The sequence below is a fragment of the Morus notabilis genome, unplaced genomic scaffold, assembly GCF_000414095.1.
Source record: "Morus notabilis unplaced genomic scaffold, ASM41409v2 Scaffold104, whole genome shotgun sequence".
Lineage (NCBI taxonomy): Eukaryota > Viridiplantae > Streptophyta > Magnoliopsida > Rosales > Moraceae > Morus > Morus notabilis.
Genome location: NW_010367119.1, coordinates 58,902 through 83,127, shown reverse-complemented (window position 1 = coordinate 83,127; position 24,226 = coordinate 58,902). Strand labels below are relative to the sequence as shown.

At 36.6% G+C, this 24,226-nt stretch overlaps 1 protein-coding gene across 2 annotated transcripts; it reads right to left on the bottom strand.

Annotated features, from left to right (window-relative positions):
* LOC21393240 (DNA damage-binding protein 1) lies at positions 1 to 22,426 on the bottom strand. Of its 2 annotated transcripts, none has more exons than XM_024174663.1 (19): positions 22,163 to 22,426; positions 21,178 to 21,226; positions 19,829 to 19,888; positions 19,645 to 19,736; positions 19,355 to 19,406; positions 19,158 to 19,220; positions 18,963 to 19,012; positions 7,217 to 7,292; positions 5,936 to 6,145; positions 5,731 to 5,837; positions 5,516 to 5,636; positions 4,933 to 5,133; positions 4,586 to 4,801; positions 4,312 to 4,422; positions 3,910 to 4,185; positions 3,268 to 3,542; positions 1,501 to 1,852; positions 1,071 to 1,355; positions 1 to 833 (listed from the first exon to the last, which is right to left on the bottom strand). In XM_024174663.1, the coding sequence occupies exons 1-19, from the start codon at positions 22,264 to 22,266 to the stop codon at positions 252 to 254; spliced, it is 3,282 nt and encodes a 1,093-aa protein (XP_024030431.1). In that variant the 5' UTR covers positions 22,267 to 22,426; the 3' UTR covers positions 1 to 251. The 2 variants fall into 2 exon arrangements, with proteins under 2 accessions (XP_024030431.1, XP_024030432.1); XM_024174664.1 differs by having other exon boundaries at positions 5,516 to 5,624.
* Between the last annotated feature and the right edge of the window lie 1,800 nt (positions 22,427 to 24,226).

The following is a 24,226-nucleotide window of genomic DNA, read 5'->3' as shown; positions in this document are numbered from 1 at the left end:
ATTGTTCTTACCTGTATCATTGATATCCTACTTGCTGTAAATTATCTAAAAGTTCAAAATGAAAGCATATTCATTTGGTTCCAAAGTACACACATCAAACATCAATATACAAAACACATACACCTCTAAGTTCCATTATCGGAAAACTGTTTCTTAAGACTCCACGCTTTCCAACTTCCATTGAAATCTTACGTAATGGGACGGAACAAAGAATTAACAAATGAACAATAAACTTCCAAGTACGAAGAGTGTCAGTGTAACCTGGTCAAGTCTTCTACTCTCTTGCAAAGCTCCTCCACTGAAACACCCATTTGTTTCGCGATTTCATCCATCTTGCTTCTGTTGAGATCAAGGAACGATTCGATAAGATCTCCATCCAAGAAATTTTTGGCTTCCACAGTTTTCTTCTCGTTGTTGAATGATCTCCAATGCTCATGGCTTAGACCTCCGACGCCCTTGATCACTTTCCTCAAGCTTGTCTGGAGCTTTTCCAGGAATACATATTGTTCGTGAGGAAGTGAAGCAATGACCCCGATTACACCATTGACAGAACCGAAAATGACGGTTGGAATCTGGCCCACATCAGAATCTGGCAACCTCATGACAAGAGAGCCGTGGCGGAAACGGTTGATAAACTCTCCGAGGTGATACTCGCCAACCACGTCAAGTCGGCCCCGTTCCTCGTCAGTGGCACCTTCACTGTTCTTCCGTACAGTGAAGATGTTGAAGCTGTTTTCAGCACCAAGGTAAACATCATCATCTAGAATCTCAACAGCTGACATCCAGTTTGCATTATAGTCCCGAGCTCGTTCCTCAATGGCCCCTTCCTCGTGCTGAATACAAGTGGAAAAGTGCATTCCAATCATCACATACAAGGCATTAAATAGCATAATTACTTCTTGGTAAAGGGAGAAACATAAAAAAACTATTGCTCGCAATCACTATCACCTCTACCATAGATTCTAGCAACAAAATTCTCCTTTCTATTCCAACCTTGAGATATCATGGCAAGAGGGACCGAGGACTAAGGAATTAAATTTTGGGAGCATAAATGACGGTGTATTAGTTACCTTGTAGATTAACAAGGAGATAGACTTCATCAAATCACCAACAACGATGAAATCACCACGAGTCTGGACATAGAGGGCAAGTATATGCCCGTGATGACCACATTCGGACTGTAACTCCCGAGAACCATCATCCCGGAGCATCCACTTGTATAACTGTATCTTTTGATTAATAGCAGCAAGTAATTTTCCATTGAAGGCATTTAAAGAGTAAACGGCCCCCTTAGTTTCCTTCTCAGCAATAAGCTGCAACTTTCCATCTTCCACCATGAACACCAGAATTCGGCCCTGCAAAAATTCATGAAGAAACATAAAATTTAATTTCTTCTGCCAAAACTGAATATCAGAGAATTGCCACTTCAAGAGATATATATTTGAAATTGATGGTCAGTGAGAAAAACATTAAAGAAAAGAAGAAACATAAACATCTTGCCTTGGTTGGCTCGCTTTCCTCTGGCAGAACGTATGCAGTTCCAACACAGTAGTATACACTACTGTCATCTGAGAAAGAGCAGCTGAGTATGGAGCAACCGTACTCAAAAGTATCAAGTGGATAGGTCGATATGAAGTCAAAGGTTTGATCATCTAATAGGCGAATCACATGCATTTCCGACTCATCACCACCGGACTGATTATATTTTACGCTGCAGATGGCAAAGGTCCTAGATTGCTCCTGATGACATATACGGCGTGGTTGCTCCCCTAGCAGAATGGAACGGATGTGGAGCTTCTGAATATCATCAATGGTTCCAATTGTAAGTTCACCTTCTTTTGCAATTGCAAGGCTGCAGACAGATCGGTAAAAAAAGATATTAATTGGTCTCATGTATATTAATTGGTCTCATGTATTATACTATATACTATAGGAGATAGTCCTTTTACTTTACTGTTCCTTGAACAGTGTCCGGTCTTTTTTGTCCCTCAACTTTCAAAAAATTCCATGTGTCTTCTCACTTTTGCTTTTACCGTTTTGCACTCAGCTTCTTATTCCTTCATTTGCTTTTTGTTTGGGCATTTTGGTTATTTCTGTGGTATATACTAAATGCCTTAGAAAACTTCTCGGAGAAGCTTTGTTAACCTTTTTCTTTCCTTTTTGCCCCTCTTCTTTTTTGTTTACTACTCATTTAGCAAATTGAAGTGAGAAAGTGTACTTTGAATAGTGCACTTTTAACCAAAATGATATAGTTTTGGTTGAAAGTGTACAACTTTCCCACTTTTTTTTAAAGGACGTTTAGTTTATGTATTCAGCATCATGATTTAGAACTATTCTCGTTGTGAGAAAACACTGTAGAGAACCATGAATCATAATTCAGAATCAGGAACGAATATAGGAAACAAACGTCCCCTTAGTCTTTTATTTTAGGTTTTTTTTTTTTTTTTTTCTTACTTTTCATCCTAAAACTCATTTGTTTTTTTTATTTTAGTCCTTTTAACTTTTTCTTTTTTTTCTTTTTTTTCCTAAAATTTTATTTTCATTTTCATTTTGGTTCCTTTTGCCTTAAAATTTATTCATTTTTCCCTTTTGGTTTTTTATTGACAATGTTTATTTGCTTCTTGCCCTAAAACTTTTTTTACCCTAAAATTTATTTATTTCTTCATTTTAGTCCTATTTTATTTTTTTTTACTTTTTGTCCTGAAATTTTTCCCCCTTTTTTGTTCCTTTTGTCCTAAAACTTATTTATTTATTTATTTTAGTCCTTTTTTTACCTCTTTTATTTTTTACCTGAAACTTTTTTTTTTCATTTTGGCTCCTTTTACCTTAAAACTTATTTATTTCTCCATTTTGTCCATTTTTGACTCTTTTTTTCCTAATTTTTTTTTTGGTTTTGGTTCCTTTTACTCTAAAATTTAGTTATTTCTTCATTTTTGTCTTTTTTGACCCTTTTTTTTTTATTTTTTCCCTAAAAACTTTATTTTTTCACTTTGGTTCCTTTTGTCCTAAAACAATATTTATTTATTCATTTTAGTCCTTTTTTTTACTTTACCTTGGCTTCTTGCCCTAAAACTTATTTTTTTTCTTATTTTGGCTCCTCATTGAGATTTTATATTAGATTTTATATGTTTTGAATAATAACATAACAATTAGTTAATTACAACTTAACACATATTACTTTCCACGTGCTTTTCAACTAGATGTAGAACTAAGATAGGCTGGATGCAGCCAATCTTGTACGTATCTCACATGGCTAAAGAAAAGTACCTGTCTGGAAAAGCTGCAGTGTTGAAAGGGCACATGTGGCTGACTTCTTTCAGATTTACATTGCTATAAAGCAGTTTCTTATTGCTACTATAAATGACTGTTGGCCTATCCGATGCAGCGAATACATATGTAGTATTCTTTGATGAGAAAGTGCGGAGTGTTATAGGCTGAGTCCCCAGAGAAATCTTTTTCCTATCTGTCAACTCACCAGTAGTTGTGTTCAACAGAAAGTTCAATAGGTGTCCATCTCCAAGGGCACACAACAAGTAGGATATCTGAAAAGGAATATATAATAATGAGGGGTAGGAATGAAAGAGATACTTAAAGAGAAGCTTACAGACTGAAGAACACAATTAAAACTTTCCAAACTAAAACAAAGAAAGCGGCTGTGTAAATACATCATCTATGCACTGCAAAAGTCATTTTGATGGGCCAATTATTGTTAGCCAAAACTTTTAAAAATGAAAAATTAACTACTTCGAAGGGTCTAGACAGTAATCAGATCTGTGTCTGGCAAGTAACACACTAGCACTTCTGCGTAGTGTTAGCAACGGCAGAATATAAGAAACTCTCGCGTATATCAACACCCAAAATAACATGAGATAGAAAGATTGTGAAGAAAAAGCTTAAGCACAAGCATACCCCTTCAAAGGCACAGAGGAGAACAGAACGGGGAATAATTTCTCCTCCTAAAGGCTCCTTTGTAATAAGATTCAGGTCAGGCAATGAAAATAACCTGACACTTATATCCGTCCACATCCCAACAACAGCTAGCTGGCTGTAGCTTGGATTTTCTCCGATTGGATTTATGTCAAGACATGAGACCTCATACTCCAACTGTGAGTGTTTCACCTCTGTCAATACACCATCACCAATTTCTAAATATACTAAATGACCCCCTCCAGTGGCCAATAAAACCTGTCATAACAAAATTAAATTAGAGAAAACAAAAAAGCATCAATCAGCTAACCCCCAACAAACCTATGCAGATGATAGTTCCAACAAATTCCCGAAGCATGTTGAGCTGGAAGTCAGGAATAATACCTGGGTAGCATTAGCAGTAGCAACATTTATAGAATATCCAGCTGGAGCATTCCATTCATTTCTTAGTTCTCTAGTAATAGAGCTAACGAGTCTCACAGAGCTTGAAGTGACCTGTCATGTCGGTTAATTAGCAAGCAAATACTAGACCATATGGAAAGATCGTCTAAGCATTACAACAAAAATCTTTAAAAGGAAAAAAGAAGTCTAAGGAGACAAGTGACCTCAACTTAAGCAAGCTTTATAAAGTGAGACAAAGACGAAAGAGTAACCTTACTTGTACAAGTTGATTGTAAACGGCATCATGGCAAAACAAAGTCTGCACTTCAGAACAGAAACCTTCTATCTCAGTTTCTTCCAACTCATCTTCCATGTTCATTGCTAAAATTCTTGTCTCGCTGATGAAGCTTACAACTAGAAATGTATCAAATGCATCCTCAGTGGATGATCTTAGCGACCACATTCCCTTAATACCCTGAAGTTCCACTGATGCCTAAAACATCATATAAAGGGGTTACTTGGAGGAAAATGATACATAAATTTGATAATCAAAAAAAGCTTTTAAAGATATAGGGAAAAAAAGGAAGGAAAAAAAGATTGCTTATATAGAGTCATAGACTAAACCTGTTCATTGATTCCTATTCCATTTCGGACCACACGAAGAGAGCCATCCTTGTAAGCTCCAGAGCAAGTTACGACCTGGCCTTGGCCTTGCCTCTCAAGATCAACCACACAAAAGTCAACTATAGGCCCCAAATTGACATACCTTTCCAGAACCTCCACATATGAACCTTTTGCATCGGGGTGCATATTGAGCTTTATAAGCTGTATTTTGCATCAATACAAAGTGTTAATATTCCTTACTACAAAAGAATTTTAACTCTATATAATCAAATTTCACAAGGCAACCTGTCATAGAGCCATCTAAATCACACACTACTGCATATAGAGCTTTATGGCATTTTCAATAATTTGACCATGAAAAACTTAGAGGAGAGTTTTAGGACAGTTTAAAAACGTAAGGCATACTTTTTGGATCATCAAAAATAGAAGAGGCAAACATGATATTTAACTAAAACTCCAGGGGTACTTTCTAGATTTTCTCGTTTTAGAGTAGGAATTCAAGGCTAACAAAGGACACATTAGCTTTTCAATCCATTTTCTTAAGAAACAAACAATTATGCCACAGTAGTTCTGAGCGCTTCACCTGTGAATCTCCATAGCTTGATCCAATATAGACAACTGCATTATCAAGGTATGATATGGTTGATGCAATTGATGTTTCGCCCAAGAGCTCAATTTTGAGTCCAGTCACCCTACAAGAACATCTAAACCCTGAGAAGATCGTATCATCAAGAGGGGCCTCAACCTTTAAAGTTAAACTACATCTGGGCTCAAGTGATTTAGGGTGAGTATACTCACTTTTCTTTCTCGTGGGTGATAACAAGAAGCTGTAGTAGCCCATTGTAATCACCAAGTAAATACCTCGAACCATCGGAATCAACTCTTCCATAGGCTCTTGTGATGGACTAGAAGTTCAGAAATATAGGTCATAAAAACAAAATAACAAAGTACAAAGTTAGCAATGATATGCGCTCACAAAATTAGCAGAATATCTATGACCTACAGGTTTGATTGGGATTGCTTTAAATGCATTGGCACTGCAATAGACTATTGTTTCTTCTCCAATAATAAGGACGCCGCATAGAGGTGGAGGAACTGGAATTAGCAAAGCAGCCCCATTGTCAAGATTGTTTTGAGACCAAGGGCCCTCAACAAAATCTTTATCCTTAAGAGAAACCTCATACGTTTTGACATGACGAGCATCTTTGTTATCCTGCAATCAAAACAGGAGCATGACCATCAAAAGCAATGATAAAAAACAAGCAATTCTGTATTACTACCACATTTGATATTTCCGATGTGAAAAATTACAGGTTTGACAAGATAAAATGTTTCCGATCATCTTCATGGCATCTACATCCACATTATTGTATATTAGAATCTTAATCATTGTATTATGTTGTACAAGTATCATTGTATTTATGTCGTGATAATGGTTTAAAGGAATAATAAATATTTAATTGTTTCAAGTCTAAACAGAACGTATTTGAAAGTTTTAGTGTCTGTTGCTATCCCTTGTGATAAACTGCTACTCCTTGAGGCCACTCCCAAATATGCACATGGTTTCTGCGAGGAACTCATTGAACCTAGCGTGATACGTTTTGCATATAGGAACCTTTCCCATATTTTTCCATCTTCAACAGGGATTTTTTTTTTCTTTTTTTTTTTATAGGAAACGAAGAAAACTTCATTAATGAGGAAAACTTTACAGAAGTTTTTGGACAGATGAGAGATCCATCCTGGAAGGGGTAAAACGAAAAAATAAAAAAAAAAAAAAAAAAAAAAAAAAAAAAAAAAAAAAAAGGGAAAAAGACTAGGTGGCCACACTGATACTCAGCCACAACGCAAAAATTACAGACCAAAGATCTCCTATATCAGCCTACGCCAAAATATCTTCCCAACTGAGCAATATCAAGGATAATGGAAAATCCTTCAAGGATGTATCTGTAGAAGCCCGGAGAGATGCAAGAAATTTTGCCTTCTCAAATAAATCCTCAACAAACATCTCCTCCTCTTCAAAAAAAAAAAAAAAAAAATCTGATTTCTCTCTAGCCAAACCACCCAAAGAAATAGTTAGACTGTCCATCTTCAACAGGGATGAACATTGTAATTACGACATTTTCAGGTATGTTAGGTGCACATAAAAACCTACTATCATCAACATCATAAAGACTTTGCCTAGTTGTGCACAAAATACATTCAATTCCAGGCAATACTAACAATTCTATGAATATTGATGCAAGAGTGAAAACCATGACATGAATAAAAGTTTCGAATAATGAACCTGGTAAAGAACTACAATTGTAGGTTTCGAACAACCATAAAGAAACTTTATGTCCAAAACTTGAAGTTCCTCAAGCCTGAAAAGCAAACAGTGAGTTAGAGTTGCAGGTTCAATAAAAAAATAGAATAATTTGATTAACATACGAGAGAGGAAAAGGGGGAAAAAAAAAAGGGAAAAAAAAACAAAGAAGCATTTCATGAACAAGATAGCAGCAGGGCAACTGCACAGCACACACCAGCACAACATCACAAAATTATAAAATGACTTCAGTTAATGAGCATATTCATGCATGTTCTGACCAATCGTTAATTTACATAAAGAAGTAATTAACTGCGGCAAAATAGGGAATTATCTGAATTGAATAGATAAATAGCGTGTTATAATGCCCAGAATATATGCACGGGTAGAATACAAGAAAAGGGAAACGTTCTCTAATAAACAAACCCCAACAATTCAGAGATTATATTAACAGCTAGCTTATCGGTACATTTAGTTTGAAACATCTAAAGTTTCCTAAAATAACCAAAAAATCTCATGTGTGATTCTCAACACTCCCTCTCTAGCTGGTGTGTATATGTTGCCCATTCCAAGCTTAAAGACTAATGCTTGAGCCACACAGCCAGTAAGTCCCTTGGTGAAGACATCTGCAAGTTAACTGCTTGTGGAAACATCTGGTGTACAGATTAGGCACTACTAAGTTTCTCCTTAATAAAATGTCTATAAACTTCAATGTGCTTGGTTCGGTCATGCTAAACAAGTCACAATACAATCTTATAGAAGCTTCCATTTGACTTTCAAGTACTCTAAGATTATCTTTATCTATAATCTATAATAATTCAAAATTCCAAGTGCCATGACCTGAACTAATCTTGCAATCACACTTTGCTTCTTGCTCCCCCAAGTGCCCAAGTTTCCTCAAAGGACAGTGCAGTAACTGCATGTTGATCTTCTATCTACCACTGACCCAACATAGTCTGCATCTGAGTGAGCTTCCATTGTCAACACATTTCCTTCTCTTGAACAAAGTTCCTTTTCCAAGAGAGGCTTTGAGATAGTGAAGAATCCGATGGACAGCTTGTACATGTATCTCTTAAGGACTGCATGAATTGACTAACTATGCAGATTGCATTTCTAAAATCTGGTAATGGTATGTGAAAGGTAAAATTAACTTTCCTACTAGTCTATGAAAGACTCCTCGATCTACTGCTACATTTTCATTGGCTTCTCCAAGTCAGTGTTGGGCTGGCCTCAATTGGAGTGTCAGCTAGTTTGCAACCAAAATTTCGCACTATCTTTTAACAAGTCAAGCACATAATTTTGTTAAGACACAAAGATTCCCAACTACAAATAGACAGCTTCGATTTGTAGGTGTTGAAGACCTAGGGTTTTTTAAAGTTAGGAAATTACCTCTTAAGGAGATTATCATTCTAAAAGTTAGGAGTTATCTCTTCCTTGATTCTGTTTGTAAATTTAGAAATCCGGATAGAATGTTTGATTAGGTCCGGATAAGGATGACTTGGAATCCAATTAGGATTTCATGATTAGGTTAGATTTTCTAAGTTAGTTTTATGCCAATAAATAGCTTCTAAATTCCGCATATTAATAATAAGAAAGTAAGTTCTTTTTCTTCTAAAAAACTACATGGTATCAGAGCTAGCTCTTAAGTTTTAATGGCAAAGACTGCCATGACCGAGCGAGTGGGACCTCTGCTTCTTCAAGGGATTCCGCATAGAATGAGCAGTCTAGAACCACTGCCATGACCAGCGGCACAGATCCATTAGCAGCATATGTAAATCCTTCTCTTTAGATCACTATTCACAAATTAAATGGCAAGAATTACCTGGAGTGGGCTCAGTCCATGAAGCTCGCAATTGATGGAAGGGGAAAACTTGGCCATTTAACCGGAGAGGTAAAAACACCAGCAGTGGGTGATCCGAATATGAAGGTATGGAGATCCGAGAACTCTTTGATAATGGCATGGCTCATCAACTCAATGGAGCCGGCTATTGAGAAACCCCATCTATTCTTACCAACCGCCAGAGATATGTGGGAAGCTGTACGTGAGATGTACTTAGACCTGGAAAACTCATCACAAATCTTCGAACTAAAGACGAAGCTGTGGCAATCCAGGCAAGGAGATCGAGACGTCACAACATACTGCAATGAGATGGTGACTTTATGGCAAGAATTGGATTTGTGTTATGAAGATGAATGGGATTGCCCTACTGATAGTGTGCGGCATAAAAAAAAGAGAAGAGAATGATCGAGTTTACATGTTTCTAGCAGGACTCAATCAAGAATTAGATGAAATAAGAGGAAGGGTCTTAGGAAAAAAACCCTTACCATCAATCAGAGAAGTGTTTTCAAAAGTTAGGAGAGAGGAGGCTAGGCGAAGAGCGATGCTAAAAACCCAAGAACCGAAGCTGAATCCTGAAGCAGAAAGTTCGGCTCTAGTCTCTAGAGGATTTGATCCAGAGGAAGAAAAGAAAAAGAAACCATGGTGTGATCACTGCAAAAAACCATGGCATACAAAGGAAACATGCTGGAAACTTCATGGCAAACCGAAGAATTTAAAAAGAAGAATGGAGGTGATGACAAATCATTCCAAACCGTGGGTGAGGATTCTCAAAGGCAGCAAATCAACTCGGAAATAACTCAGTTCACAAAGGAACAACTAGACCATCTGTACAAACTCTTTCAATCTCCACAATTTTCAAATTCTTCTTGTTCTTTGGCTCAAAAGGGTAATTATCTCATTACAGCTCTCCTAGTATAAAATCTAATATGTTTTGTCCATGGATTATTAACTCTGGAGCCACAGATCACATGACTGGCTCTTCAAAACTGTTTTCATCCTACAAACCGTGTGCAGGGAATAAAAGGATCAAAATTGCAGATGGATCCTTTTCAGCCATAGCTGGAATAGGATCAGTCAACGTTTCACCATCTCTCACACTTCATAATGTCCTCCATGTTCCAAATTTGTCTTGTAACTTATTGTCCATAAGCAAAATAACTCATGATCATAAGTGTCAAGCTAACTTCTATCCATCTTATTGTGAGTTTCAGGAACTAACCTCGGGGAGGACGATTGACAGTGCTAGAGAGATTGTTGGACTTTATTTCTTTGAAGATGGATCCAAATCAAGAAGACCGACACATAGTACTTGTCTTGAATCTATTTCTATTACTAGTAGAGATGAAATAATGATGTGGCATTATAGGTTAGATCACCCTAGTTTTCAATATTTAAAACATTTGTTTCCAAACTTATTTAGCAATAAAAATCCATCTTCATTTCAATGTGAATTTTGTGAATTAGCTATACATCATCGTACCACATTTTCATTACAACCATACAAGGCTTCAAAACCTTTTTCATTAATACATAGTGATGTATGAGGACCTTCATGGATCACAACACCATCGGGAAAGAGATGGTTTGTCACTTTCATAGATGATCACATAAGGGTAAGTTGGGTTTACTTACTAAAAGAAAAGTCAAATGTGGAGGTGTTCAAAAAATTTTACATAATGGTGATCACACAATTTCAAACACAAATTCAAGTTTTTCGAAGTGATAATGGAAAAGAGTATTTTAACAAGATTTTGGGAAAATTCTTCCTAGAAAAATGCATAGTTCACTAGAGCTTGTGTAATGACACCCCCAACAAAATGGAATTACTGAACAAAAGAATAAACACCTCCTAGAAGTAGCTAGAGCACTACATTTCACAAATAAGGTCCCGAAGTATCTTTGGGGGGAAGCTATCCTCACAGCTACCTACCTTATCAATAGGATGCCAACTAGGGTGTTGAAACTCAAAACACCATTACAGGTATTTTCAAGTTGCTATCCAACATCTAGGTTATCATCTACACTTCCTATAAAAATTTTTGGATGCACAGCCTTTGTACACATTCATGATCATAACCGGGGAAAACTTGACCCTAGAGCAAAAAAATGTGTTTTTGTAGGATATGCACCGATTCAAAAAGGTTATAAATGCTTTGATCCAATTTCTACGAAAATGTTTGTTACCATGGATGTAACCTTTTTTGAATCTAAACCTTTTTTTGTTTCTCATCTTCAGGGGGAGAGTACAAGTGAAGATGTAACCAAATTAGGAATTAATGATGTTTTTGATGTTTTTGAAATAGATTCAACACGTACTCCTAATATTGAGACTGAAAATTCGGATTCACATGTTACAAAACCGGAAAATATGGATGGAACAAATGATGTTTTATATTGAAAATTCCAGCAGTCTACTGCCATGTCAAAATCAGAATCTCAGTAGCTCAGAAAATGGGAACAAGACTGGTACTAAGAATATAAATCTCTTGGTCTATTCAAGGAGGAAACTGAATTCAAAGAAACAAGGTCCCGATCCTCTACAAGGCCGTGAGTCCGAACTGAAACCAGGTAACAATCAATCTGATTCTTTGTTAAATTCCAATCTCGAGCCCCTTGGCGATTCCATACAGTCTATCCCTAGTGCTAGTACTGAGTCATTTGATGATCTCAATATTCCTATTGCCACCCGCAAGGGTGTCCGGTCATGCACTAAACATCCCATGTCTAATTATGTTTCCTATAAGAATCTTTCTCCTTCATTTTTTTCATTTACCTCACATCTCACTCCTGTGGAAATTCCAAAGAGTGTACAAGAAGCTTTACAAGTTCCTGAGTGGAGGAAAGCTATTTCTGAAGAGAAGATGAAAGCACTTGAGAAGAATCACACATGGGAAGAAGCGGATCTGCTAAGAGGGAAGAAAACAGTTGGCTGCAAATGGGTGTTCACCATCACGTATTATTCTGATGGATCTCTCAAGAGGTATAAAGCACGTTTGGTGGCTAAAGGGTTTACTCAAACCTATGGTGTTGATTATCTCGAGACCTTTGCTCCGGTGGCAAAGCTGAATACCGTAAGAGTACTGCTTTCAATTGCAACAACTCTTGACTAGCCGCTTCAACAATTAGATGTGAAGAACGCATTTCTAAACGGAGAATTGGAAGAAGAAGTTTGTATGGATCCACCGCCTAGATTTGATAAGCACTTTGGTTCTAAGGTGTGTAAGTTAAGAAAATCACTTTATGGGCTCAACCAATCCCCAAGAACCTGCTTTGAACGATTCACTCAGTCTATCAAAAATCAGGGATATGTCCAAGCCCAAAGTGACCACACTATGTTCATCAAGCACTCCGATGACGGGAACATTGCAGTTTTGATAGTCTACGTAGATGATATCATCCTTACTGGAGATAATTCTGCTGAAATGAGTCGTTTGAAGGAAAGTCTGGCTTCAGAATTCGAGATCAAAGACTTTGGATCTTTAAAATATTTTCTGGGAATGGAAGTTGCTCGTTCAAAAAAGGGTATTGTTGTCTCACAAAGGAAATACGTCCTTGACCTCCTTAAAGAAACAAGAATGAGTGGGTGTACGCCTGCTGATACCCCAATGGACCCTAACCAGAAGTTGGGAGATGCCAAAGATGGAGATCCAATAAATACAACACGATATCAGAAGTTGGTAGGAAAACTTATTTACCTATCTCATACCAGACCAGACATTACGTTCGCAGTTAGTATGGTAAGTCAATTCATGCACTCACCACATGAAAAACACCTTGAGGCAGTATATCGAATCTTGAGGTATTTGAAAAGCATTCCAGGGAAAGGAATCCTCTTCGAGAAACACGAGCAATGAAAAACACCTTGAGGCAGTATATCGAATCTTGAGGTATTTGAAAAGCACTCCAGGGAAAGGAATCCTCTTCGAGAAACACGAGCAGAAAACAATTGAAGCATACACAGATGCAGATTGGGCGGGTTCCGTCACAGATAGAAAATCTACATCTGGATATTGCACTTATGTTTGGGGAAACTTAGTCACTTGGAGGAGCAAGAAACAAAGTGTAGTAGCTCGAAGTAATGCAGAAGCTGAGTACCAGGCAATGGCTCATGGAGTATGTGAAATGTTGTGGTTAAAAAGGATTCTTGAGGAATTGAAGAAACCAATAGAGATGCCTATGAAACTCTACTATGACAACAAGGCTGCGATCATTATTGACAGACATTTCATAAAGGAGAAGCTAGAAGAATGTGCTATATGTATGCCATTTGTTCCAACAACACAACAAATAGCTGCTATTCTCACGAAGGGATTATTCAGACCAAGCTTTGAGTTTCTTATCAGCAAGTTGGGCAAAATAGATATCTATGCACCAACTTGAGGGGGAGTGTCGAAGACCTAGGTTTTTTAAAGTTAGAAAATTATCTCTTAAAGAGATTATCATTCTAAAAGTTAGGAGTTATCTCTTCCTTGATTCTGTTTTTAAATTTAGAAATCCGGATAGAATGTTTGATTAGGTCCGGATAAGGATGACTTGGAATCTAATTAGGATTTCATGATTAGGTTAGATTTTCTAAGTTAGTTTTATGCCTATAAATAGCTTCTAAATTCCGCATATTGATAATAAGAAAGTAAGTTCTTTTTCTTCTAAAAAACTACAATAGGAAGTACTTTTCTGCTCCAAGGTCTTTTATTTCAAACTTCTTTACCAAGCACTTCAATAATGCCCTCTCTATCACATCATCACAAGTCACAATTGTATCATCCACATACACCAATAACACAATTACTCCCTTTACATCTGAATGCCTGATAAACAGTGTATGATCACCTTGACTCTGTTATACCCCATCATAATCATAACTTTTGCAAATCTTCTAAACCAGGCCCTAGGCAATTGCTTTAGGCCGTACACAGCCATTTTGAGTTAACTAACCTCTTCCCTTCCACATTCAATCCAAAGCCCAATGGCATCTCCATGTAGATTTCCACCTCAAGGCCACCATGTGGAAATGCATTCTGATATCAAACTATTGTCAATTCCATTCAAACATAGCCACCAATGACAAAGGATTCTCAGTGATCATCTAAGTGACGAAGGAGAAGGTCACCAAGTAGTCCCATATGCATTATATTTCACACTGAAGACCCATTTACACCCAACCAAGTTTTTTCCATTTTTGTAATTCTACCAAATCCCGGGTTCTGTTCTTCTCAAGTGCCTCCCGGGTTCTGTTCTTCTCAAGTGCCTCCAATTCAATTTCATGGCTTGTTTCCACTCCTTACATATCAATGCCTCCAATACATTTTAGGGATGGCTAATAGTATTTAAGTGGGTGAGAGGATTTCTGCAATGGCGAGTCTTTCATAGGATAAAAAATGGGTACAATGGATGCTTGCTACACTATTTACCCTTCCCAACGGCAATTGGTAGATCACAATCACTATTGTCAATTGGATGACAAACATCTTTATTGAGTAATCGGGAAGATGAGCTTACTTCATTCACAAGGGCTAGTTCTAAATCTTGGATTTGGAAAAGTTCAATGACGGATACTTTCATTCTCAAATTCTATTGTAGTGTTCTCATAGGATTGTAAACTGGCTTTTCTTTGGTCAATGACTTGGGACTGGCCATGGAAGGTTCAATGTCAATTTCATTGTTGTCTTGATCTTTTGAAGGAGACATTGGCTTAGTGAAATGAGATGACGAGGGTTGTGAAGACACGTGAAGATCCACTTCGAGCAGAAAACAATTTGTCCCTAGCTTCCACAATTGTTTCTCCCCTTTAAGATAAGGATCAATAAAATAATTCACTTGTTCAATGAAAGTGACATCGAAGGAGGTAAAGAATTTTTGCGTAGATGAGTGGTAGCACTTATCTTTTTCGTGGAAGAGTACCCAACAAATACACACATGAGAGCCATTGTGTCAAATTTTCCCCTTTGATGACTACGAATACAAAAAAAAAAAAAAAAAGCACACGCAATAGAAATGTTTTGGAGTGAGGTTGTTTTAAGTGTTAAAATCAAGAAAAAAATTTCAGACTTCCATCGGACTCTCAAACCCCAAAACTCGAGAAGGCAAACGGGGAATCAAATATAGAGCAGTGAGAACACTTCCCCCAATAGTGTTTAGAAACATTTTTTAAAAAAAAAACTAAAAGCTCTTCTGGATGACCATTTCTCGTTTCAGCCCCTATGTTCTACTTAAGATATTATTAACACAAGATGACTCACAACTCATGAATAATACCAGCATTTTGGAAATAGGGTGACAATTGGATTGAAGTAGTCCTTGGCACTATCATATCGCATTCATTTGACCATATTGAAAAAGATGAGAAGGACTGTATACAAATTGAATTTTTGTTTCCTCAGACAAATCCACGTCACATGAGTAATAAACGACACGAACCATCTTGCTCTCGAAACATAAGGAACAATAGATGAACCCCAAATATCAGAACGGGCAAGAGAAACAAGAACATAACATCTTTTATTGCTAAATGAAAAAGACGCCCGTTGATGCTTTGATACGTCACAAATATCACAATGGAAATTTTCTACCGACCGACCCTTAAACAAATGAGGAAAGCGAGCTTTAAGAACACAAAATGACGGGTGCCCTAAGCGACGATGTTTAAGCCAAATCTTGTCTTTTTCGGTCGCAACATTTTTAGGGAAAAAATGGCAAAGATGAATTGTTTTTTGTTCTACTAACCACTTGGAACTTTAAGGTAGTAAAGCCCATCACTTTCCCTTGCACGTCCAATCATCTTCTCCGTACCATGTTCTTGAAACACACAATGAAAGTAATAAAAGACCACATTGCAATTCAAATCTTTGGTAAGCCAATGAATGGAAATCAGATTTGTGGATAATTTTGGGACATGGACATTTTGGAGAAGGGATTGATTTATTTGGATGTCCCTACCCAGCCACATTATTAAAGGTACCATCTGCACTAGTGTCTTTTTACTACTAGAAAAATTTGTATAGATTGTCAAATTTATGCAAGTCATATGACCAATAGCTCCTAAGTCAATCTTAAGTCAAGAACCCAAAGGCTGGCAAGTGGTTTATTCCAGAGTCGAAATGTTTACATGCATAGCGAGCAGAAAATTTACCTAAGAGCGCAGTAGAGCACATACCAGATGGTTTTTCCAGCGACGCTAGCTAATTTTCCAACCTTTTAATGCCTTCTTTATTGAACTCGAGCTGGCGTTTCACTCAATTAGTGTTGGTCAAGTGGGATTGCCCTAAGTTTCTTTGTTGTCGACCTTTGACATTCCACTTCTATTGGATGTTTGAGACATTGGTGGATTGCCATATAGCTTCCAGTATCAATTATAGTTAGGTCGGGACTTTTTACAGTAAGTGCACCACTGGGAATTTCGACTTCTTGTCTTAGAGAAATTCAATTGCCTTGAGGACTCAATGTGTTCCTTTTTATTGTTGGTTTCTTCATCAGAGCTAAGGTTCCGTATACCAGTAGTCTTTATAATCATGGTTGAGCTTTCAACGGAATCCTTCTTCCTTCTTTGCTCAAACTAGTCAAAAACGCGCGTGAAGTGACTCATTTAAAACAACGGCTATGCAAATCGCCGGGGACAAAAAGATGAAGAAAAATGAAAGGATAAAAGAAATAAAGGAAAAAAGTGAGAAAAAAATATCTAAAGCAAAAGATAGGGAAGAAAAAAAAACTTAAGAAAAAAACTTGTGCGAAATGTTTCGTAACTGAAGTTGAAATTTATGAGGATCATGGGCAAAAGATGCTTATGCAGGGACACATTTGAGAAGAAATTAATTTAACAGGGCGATTAAGAAAAAAATAATATCTTAAATAAAAATCAAAGGTTAAAAGATGCATTAAAAAAAGACAAGGGAGGAAAAGAAGAAAAGAAAAAAAAAATTAAAAAGAAAGCTTAAGAAAGAAAAAAAAAAAGAAAAGGAAAACAACATCAACAAAACGTGGGGGGCAACAAAACACCCACAAGAAACCCATTCTCTCTTTTAAGGAGAGAATGGATGATGGCAATTGTCCTGTTCAGCAATGGCAATTCTTCTTTTCCCAACACCTATCCCCACATTGCATCAAACTCAATGTTCTCTCCAACAAGAAAGTCATAATTTATGACCTCAATGAACCACTTGAGCAAAGCGACGACTTCGTTGCATTTCATTTGAATGCATTAATAATTGTCCATCTCTTTGCCACAAGATCTTCAACTAATTGGCATATTCGGTAAATGAACGACTTCCCTTCTTGGGGGTAGAAATCTTGGTCTTGATCACATAGATTTGGGCAGCGTCTTGAACCTTGGAGTAAGTTAGTCTAACATCCCAAATATCTTTTGAGATGGCCAGAAACATGCAGATGTCACTGATTTTAGGCAGCATAATCTTTCACAGCTAGACATCACCACCTCTCACCCCAAGTCTCGAACTTATGATCTCCTTGCTTAGGCCCTACACCAAAAAGGTGACTCAACTTTCCCCTGCTTTTCAAAACATCCGTACGAATTGTGACCACTTCAAATAATTGTTTCCGTTGAATTTGTACGCCATTTGAACATTTAGTAATCACCCGCAGTAAGTGTTCGTGTTTTCAGCAATCTGAGTTTCGAACAGATTGACCTCCTCAACAATCTTAGACATGGCAGATCAAGTTGGCAAGAACAGAACAAGAAAAGGCAAAAAGATAGATCAGGAAGAAAGGCAATTAAGGCCTTGGATTAGAAGAAGAAAATCCCTTAAAAACCATAAAGGAACAACACGATCCAGCAATGAAGACTGAACAATGAGCAAAATGCTCAGATTGACGAAACAATAAAAGAGAAACGCCCTAGAATCAACATAAGGGCTCTGATATCATGCGGCAATTAAGGTGTTCTCTAAATTGAATTCATAAATAATGTGTTACAATGCCCTGCCCTGTATATATACACGGGTAGAATAGAAGAGAAGGGAAACTTTCTATAATAAGCAAATCCCCACAAAACAGGGATTACACCAATAGCTAGCCTATCTGTACGTTTACTTTAAAATATTGAAAGTCTCCTAAGATTACAAAAGAATCCCGTGCATGATTCTCAACATTGACTAAATCTTGACCCAACATGATACTCTATATCAGTCTTTGTTCTTTATAAGGGGAAAGAATTTTAGAAAGAGTCGGAGAGAGCTAGAGATCGAAAGAGAGAGCTATAGCATTAATCCAAATAGAGTTGTGTTTCAAAATTTGTTTTTTACTTCAATAGGAAGGTAACTATTTATCAATAAATGCAATTCCACAACGCTTTTCACAATGACTTTCAAGTTTGCACACATAAACATAAATACAGACATATGCAAAGGACATAGTCCTGAATTCTCTTTGGAAATTCAAATACAAAATGTGAAATTTAATACTAACTACACTAAACTATATGCCAAATTTTATTCATCATGTGATGTGGCAGTTAACTTATTATCATATTTTTATTCGTTTACTAGTGAAATAAATCGAAACAAAAGATCCCTATTAATAAATTTGATAAATTTCAGCAACTAAGAGAAAACAAGTTGATTGATATCTGCCAACATGATTGGAGGCTGACAACGCAAGAATACATAAATAAATCCCGAAACAATTTCTATTTGGACCTGAAGCAGAGCCCAAAGTAGAAATAAAATGACAAAATTACAGTGACTGATAATCGTTGAGCAAAAATTAAACAAAGATAAAGAAGATAGCCAATATACTTTTTCAATAAAAATGTTATTAGAACAGGGGTATGAATGATTGCAGAATGTGCGCAAATGGAGCTCTAACACACAGGCATACACCCAAAACAATCAACATAATTGGATTTGCAGACTAACACCAAGAACACAAAAATAGTACCTAATATTAAATGCTTCTTTGAGCTGCCCTTTGTTGTCGAAAGGAATAACCTGGAACAGCAAGAAATTAGTAAAAACCCAGTGCTCATTTCATATCGATGATATATCCAGATAAAAATATAAATAAAAAACAAAATGAAACACTCCCGGTTTTCTGGTGTGAAACAAGAACTATGAATTATCTTAGGGTACATACTTTGAACAGTCCGTCATACAAATGAAGTCCAATTAGTCTGCACTCTGGATCAATAATGCCAATCTGCATAAACATGGAAAGGAAAATAAAAGGGATGCCTAAGGCCAACCTCCTTATCTTTAAAAGAAAAAGGGAAATTTAAGCATGAATGTAATTTATAATCAGAATACAACCAATAAATTAAATATACACACTACCTGACCATTGTCCGTGGGACGACCGATACGATCAGAGACGTCCCCCATTGCTCTACATTGCAACAGTATAAATTCTTCAGTACATAATAGAACACCAAATTATGGACACATTGTATAGATTGATGAGTAAATAATTTATATGCTACTTCAAAATCATCTGTTCCAACACAAAATGTTTGTCTTCTACTTCAATGAACGTCGCTTTAACTTCAGGATATAGAAAATAAGTATTCACAAACTTCAAAACAAAATTAGCGTATACTAATTTCACTTCAATTTCATGCTTAAACCTTGTAATGAGTTCAGATGTCTCAGCATCCCATTGGAGAACACAGAATTTGTATCTTTCAGTTGCAATAAACAGAAGGTCTTGTGTTTCACCCTGTTCAGATAGAACAAACATGAATAAATAAAAAAATTTAGGAAAAGAAAATCTAACTGTTGGATATTAGAAATATAAAATATGATACTCACATGAGGACGAAAAAGCTCAAGTGTTGCAATTCTTCCATATATGGGCACGTCCAACATAGGCTGAAAGGAAAAAATATAGTTTAAAATCATGCCAGTACATCCTAATTCTAGCAGATAAAGAAATGCAAAAGCTAAAATTTTAAACAATAATAAGGGCTTGTTCTTTTGCATGACTTGAGTTATGATTTGAGTTGTGTATGTAAGAGAAAAACACTGTAGCAAAAAAGTTGAATTTGAATTTTTGGTAGGGAAAACACTGTAGCAATATGACTTGAGTCATGAAATGAACATAATCTTCTGAAAATTTTCTCTTGAATCTTAGGGGAACAGGGGAGGACAAGGGGAAGACTATTGCTAATACTTCTTGCATCAGCCTACCAGGAATACAATTATAGAAAACGTCAAGCAAAGATGCTCTAAAGGTTGAGAAAACAGGAATACACAAGTTTATAAAAAATCAACAACAAGGATTCTTTAAAAAATCTTTATAGCATGTTTCTCTTTTCTTATTTCGTGATAACTTCATGAAATCTCAGTCCATTTATGCTTGGTTAATTTCCCTACTATGGACACATACATGAATTTAGTTAAAATAAGAGAATCATAAAATCAGCCTTACGAGGGGAAAAAAACATAACAAAAAAAAAAAAAAAAATTAGCCTGACAGTTTTGATTAATTTTAGAAATTTCAAAATCCATGAAATGCATATCTAGTAAAGTGAACCAATCAAATGTTCATGTGGTCTCTGTGTTCATATGCAGTCAGGTATGAGATTGCAAATAATAAGATAATAACAATAAGAATGCAGGATCAGAAATTGGATGTGTAATGGTAAAGAGAAAGAGCAGTACCCTTTTTACCTTATCCCACAAACTAAAATAATAAGAAACCATAAACAGTATGTAAAGTTTCAGGAACATGAAATTGGTAAAAGAACAGAAAGTACGCATCCAACCAAATAACTCTAACTAGTTTTATCAAGCCTACAAGGCCTAATTCTTTTCTCATTACTGTGTATACTTGGACCAAATGTTGCAAAAAATGTATAACTAATACCCACCCCGATCAACAGAGAGATGCAAGGAACAGAAGAAAGAAATAAGTTACCAGAACTAGTCTGTAAAACCTAACATTCTGGAACTACAAAATACAAATTCTAAATTAATATAGCACCTTTATTATAAGTCAAAAGAGAAACTCAAGCATAATATTTCTTTTTCCAACACAGACCATAAATTACTCTACCAAGTCACCGAAAAGCCATGAGCAGCCAACAACGTATTACTGGGGCATCCCACAAAAAAAGAAAAGGAAAAAAAAAAAATATATATATATATATATATATTACCTGTAAGCCCTGAGGACTAAGTAAATGGATCTCAATACGAGTGCATTTCCTGAAAACAAATTACAATGCACATACATTGTATTAGTGGATAAAATAAAACATTTTTCTCTAAAAGAGCAAAACGAGGCAAAGGCTAACACAACTTCTATTACAAATGGCATAAACCCCAAACAAAAAGGAGGACTAAGTAAATGGATCTCAATACGAGTGCATTTCCTGAAAACAAATTACAATGCACATACATTGTATTAGTGGATAAAATAAAACATTTTTCTCTAAAAGAGCAAAACGAGGCAAAGGCTAACACAACTTCTATTACAAATAGCATAAACCCCAATCAAAAAGGTCAAGGAAAAAAAAAAAAAATATATATATATATAACATTTCTTTAAGTTCTTTCACTAGAAAATACACATAAGCTACAACATGTTAGTCAGTAACCTAACTCAACAAATCTTCTTTCTTCTCGGAGAACCTGAAATCCAACACAGGATTTCCCAATATACTACCATATCCAATATATCTCACAAACACAAAAACCAGTAGTCCCAAACACTTAAGTTGTATTTGCTAAGACGGAAAGAAAAATGGGGAAGAATAAAGCACCTTTAAATATTTGAAAGATTTGAAATCCCTCATCCAATTCGTTCCCTCTTTTTCCCTCCTAAGTCCTAACAACAACCTCCCGAAAAGAATCCTTCCACTAATCTTTAGTTATTACCCTAATCTTTCCTTCCACTTTCTCTACCACCAAACAAGCTCCAAAAAGGGGGAAAATCACACAGTTAAACTAAACATACGCATAGAAACCTAACTTCGTATACATGTAATTCTGTCCTCCATACCTGAAAGCTAAGAGTAAACAAGTTTTTCCCCCAAGAAAAGCGAGGGAAATAGTCAAAGGAGAATCGAATCCGGCGAAAATGGAAAAAGGAAAGGAAAATGGAAAAACGAGAGAGAGAGAGAGAGAGAGAGAGAAAATTACGCAATGATGAGGTTGAGTTCGCCAGAACTGGTGAAATTGCCGACGCAGGAGTGGGTGACATTGGTGGGCTTGTGAGCCGTGACGACGTAGTTCCAGATGCTCATCTTCGTCGAATTCGGAGAAGAGAAGAGAATTGGAAGCGTCGGCTTGGCTTTGTTTTGCCCTAGCTATGGCGTTGGTTCGTGCCTTTGTTTTGTTTCTAGCAGATTCTCTCTCTCACTCTACTCTCTTCCTTCCACAGGTTCACTCGCTCCCCTCACAAGAAGCGCGGGTGCAGAGAGCGGTCTGTGTACTCTTACACACAGAATAACTTAGGGCTTGTTCTTTTGCAAGTATTTTTGAGTTAAGTTTTTAAATTGAGTTTGAGTTAAATTTGAGTTATAACTTGAGTTTAAGTTGTAACTTGAATTTACGTTTGGTTGTGTATAACTTGAGTTATGGTTTGAGTTAAGAATTTTTTGAGTTTGTGTTTGTTTGTGATAAAACTTGAGTTGTGAATAGTGAATATCCTTTTTTTTTTCCTACATTTTTATTCAATTCTTTTACAATTTTTTTATTTTTCCGCCTTTATTATGCTTTATTGTAATAAATTACTTGTAATTACAAAAATAAAAAAATAATAAAAATAACAAGTACAAGCTCAGTTTTCATTTTAATTAAGTTCAAAAAGACAGCAAAAATACATATTTAAGTTTAAAAAGACAACAATGAACGATGGCATCAGCGTGCACGACGGTGCCGGTACACTGCCCACATTGTATGCGCCCTTGCATCCCTTAAAGCATTCATGTCAACTTCTGCATTAGAATCCAATGGTTGACCCTCATGGTTAGTATTGTCGTTAATGTCCTCATCAACATTCGGTGGATCAATGTCTGCAACCGGAACGTCATCTTGTGAGTATTGGTCTAATAGCCTGTCCCTATTACGGTACATGTGGATAAAATTATGTATTATAGCACACGCTACTGGAATCATAACTTGTTTGGTCATGGGGTAACGATTAATGGTTCTCAAAATACGAAATCTAGCCTTCCACACACCAAATGTTCTTTCAATGACATTACGCAACGAAGAGTGGGTGTAGTTGAAAAGCTCACGTTCACTGTGGAATCCTCTTTCACGGCGAGCCCTATACTCTTGCAAGTGGTACGTTGTCCCCCGATATGGTGCCATGAAGCATCCGTTGTTAGCGTACCCTGAGTCGACGAGGTAAAATTTTCCTACACTTGTTCGTACATTAATTAATAAATAAGCGTACGGATGAAGTATTTGAAATGTTAGTGTACATATAAGAAATCATTGTAGGCTGACCTGGTGGCGGTGTCGGGAATCTTTGCGTGCGAATTCTAAAGCAGCAGCTAATACTCGCGCATCGTGTGCGGAACCCTCCCATCCAGATAACATGTACGTAAATTTCATATCAAAAGTGCACACGGCAAGCACATTAAGTGAAAAAAACCCCTTCCTATTTCTGTAAAGTTCAGCAGTTTCACGAGGGGGAACACATGGGATGTGAGTACCGTCAAGTGCTCCAACACAATCCTTCATAGTTTACAAGTGTTATGTTGGTTATATTGAAGTCGTAATAATTATTATAAACCCCTAATTAATATACATTACCGAACATACATCGAACCACGGTGAGTATTTATTTCCACTTGCAATGATGTGCGGGTCAACGGTTTGGAAATCTGGATGTAAAATGAAGTCCTGCTTCAGTTTGCATACCGCCACAAGAACTTTGGTGAAGTACTCAGACACCGTCGATCCAGATCGTTGCCAAGTGTCCTGTGCCTCCCTGTTAGTTTGGTTCTGATATAATATAGTTAGGAATATAAATAATTGCTCATCAACATTTATGTGGACAGTTGGTTGTAGTAAGCCCCTTTCCTCAAGGATAAAACTTAGTCGCAAGAACGCATCACTACTCATACGGACTTTGTCATACATCACTGTTGGACTACGTTCCAAATAATACTGCACCCTAATTGCACCGCCCCAACCAGAAGTGTGCCTTCGGCGAGAAGGTTCTCTGTATATAAATCCAACACATAGCGTAGT

Excerpts from the sequence above, each read along its gene's own strand:
- LOC21393240 (XM_024174663.1), bottom strand. The coding sequence starts at position 22,266 with ATGAGCATCTGGAACTACGTCGTCACGGCTCACAAGCCCACCAATGTC. Across the intron at positions 5,838-5,935 it reads AAGCAATCCCAATCAAACCT|TCCATCACAAGAGCCTATGG; the intron begins GTAGGTCATAGA and ends CTGAACTTCTAG. Across the intron at positions 4,802-4,932 it reads GAATAGGAATCAATGAACAG|GCATCAGTGGAACTTCAGGG; the intron begins GTTTAGTCTATG and ends ATGATGTTTTAG.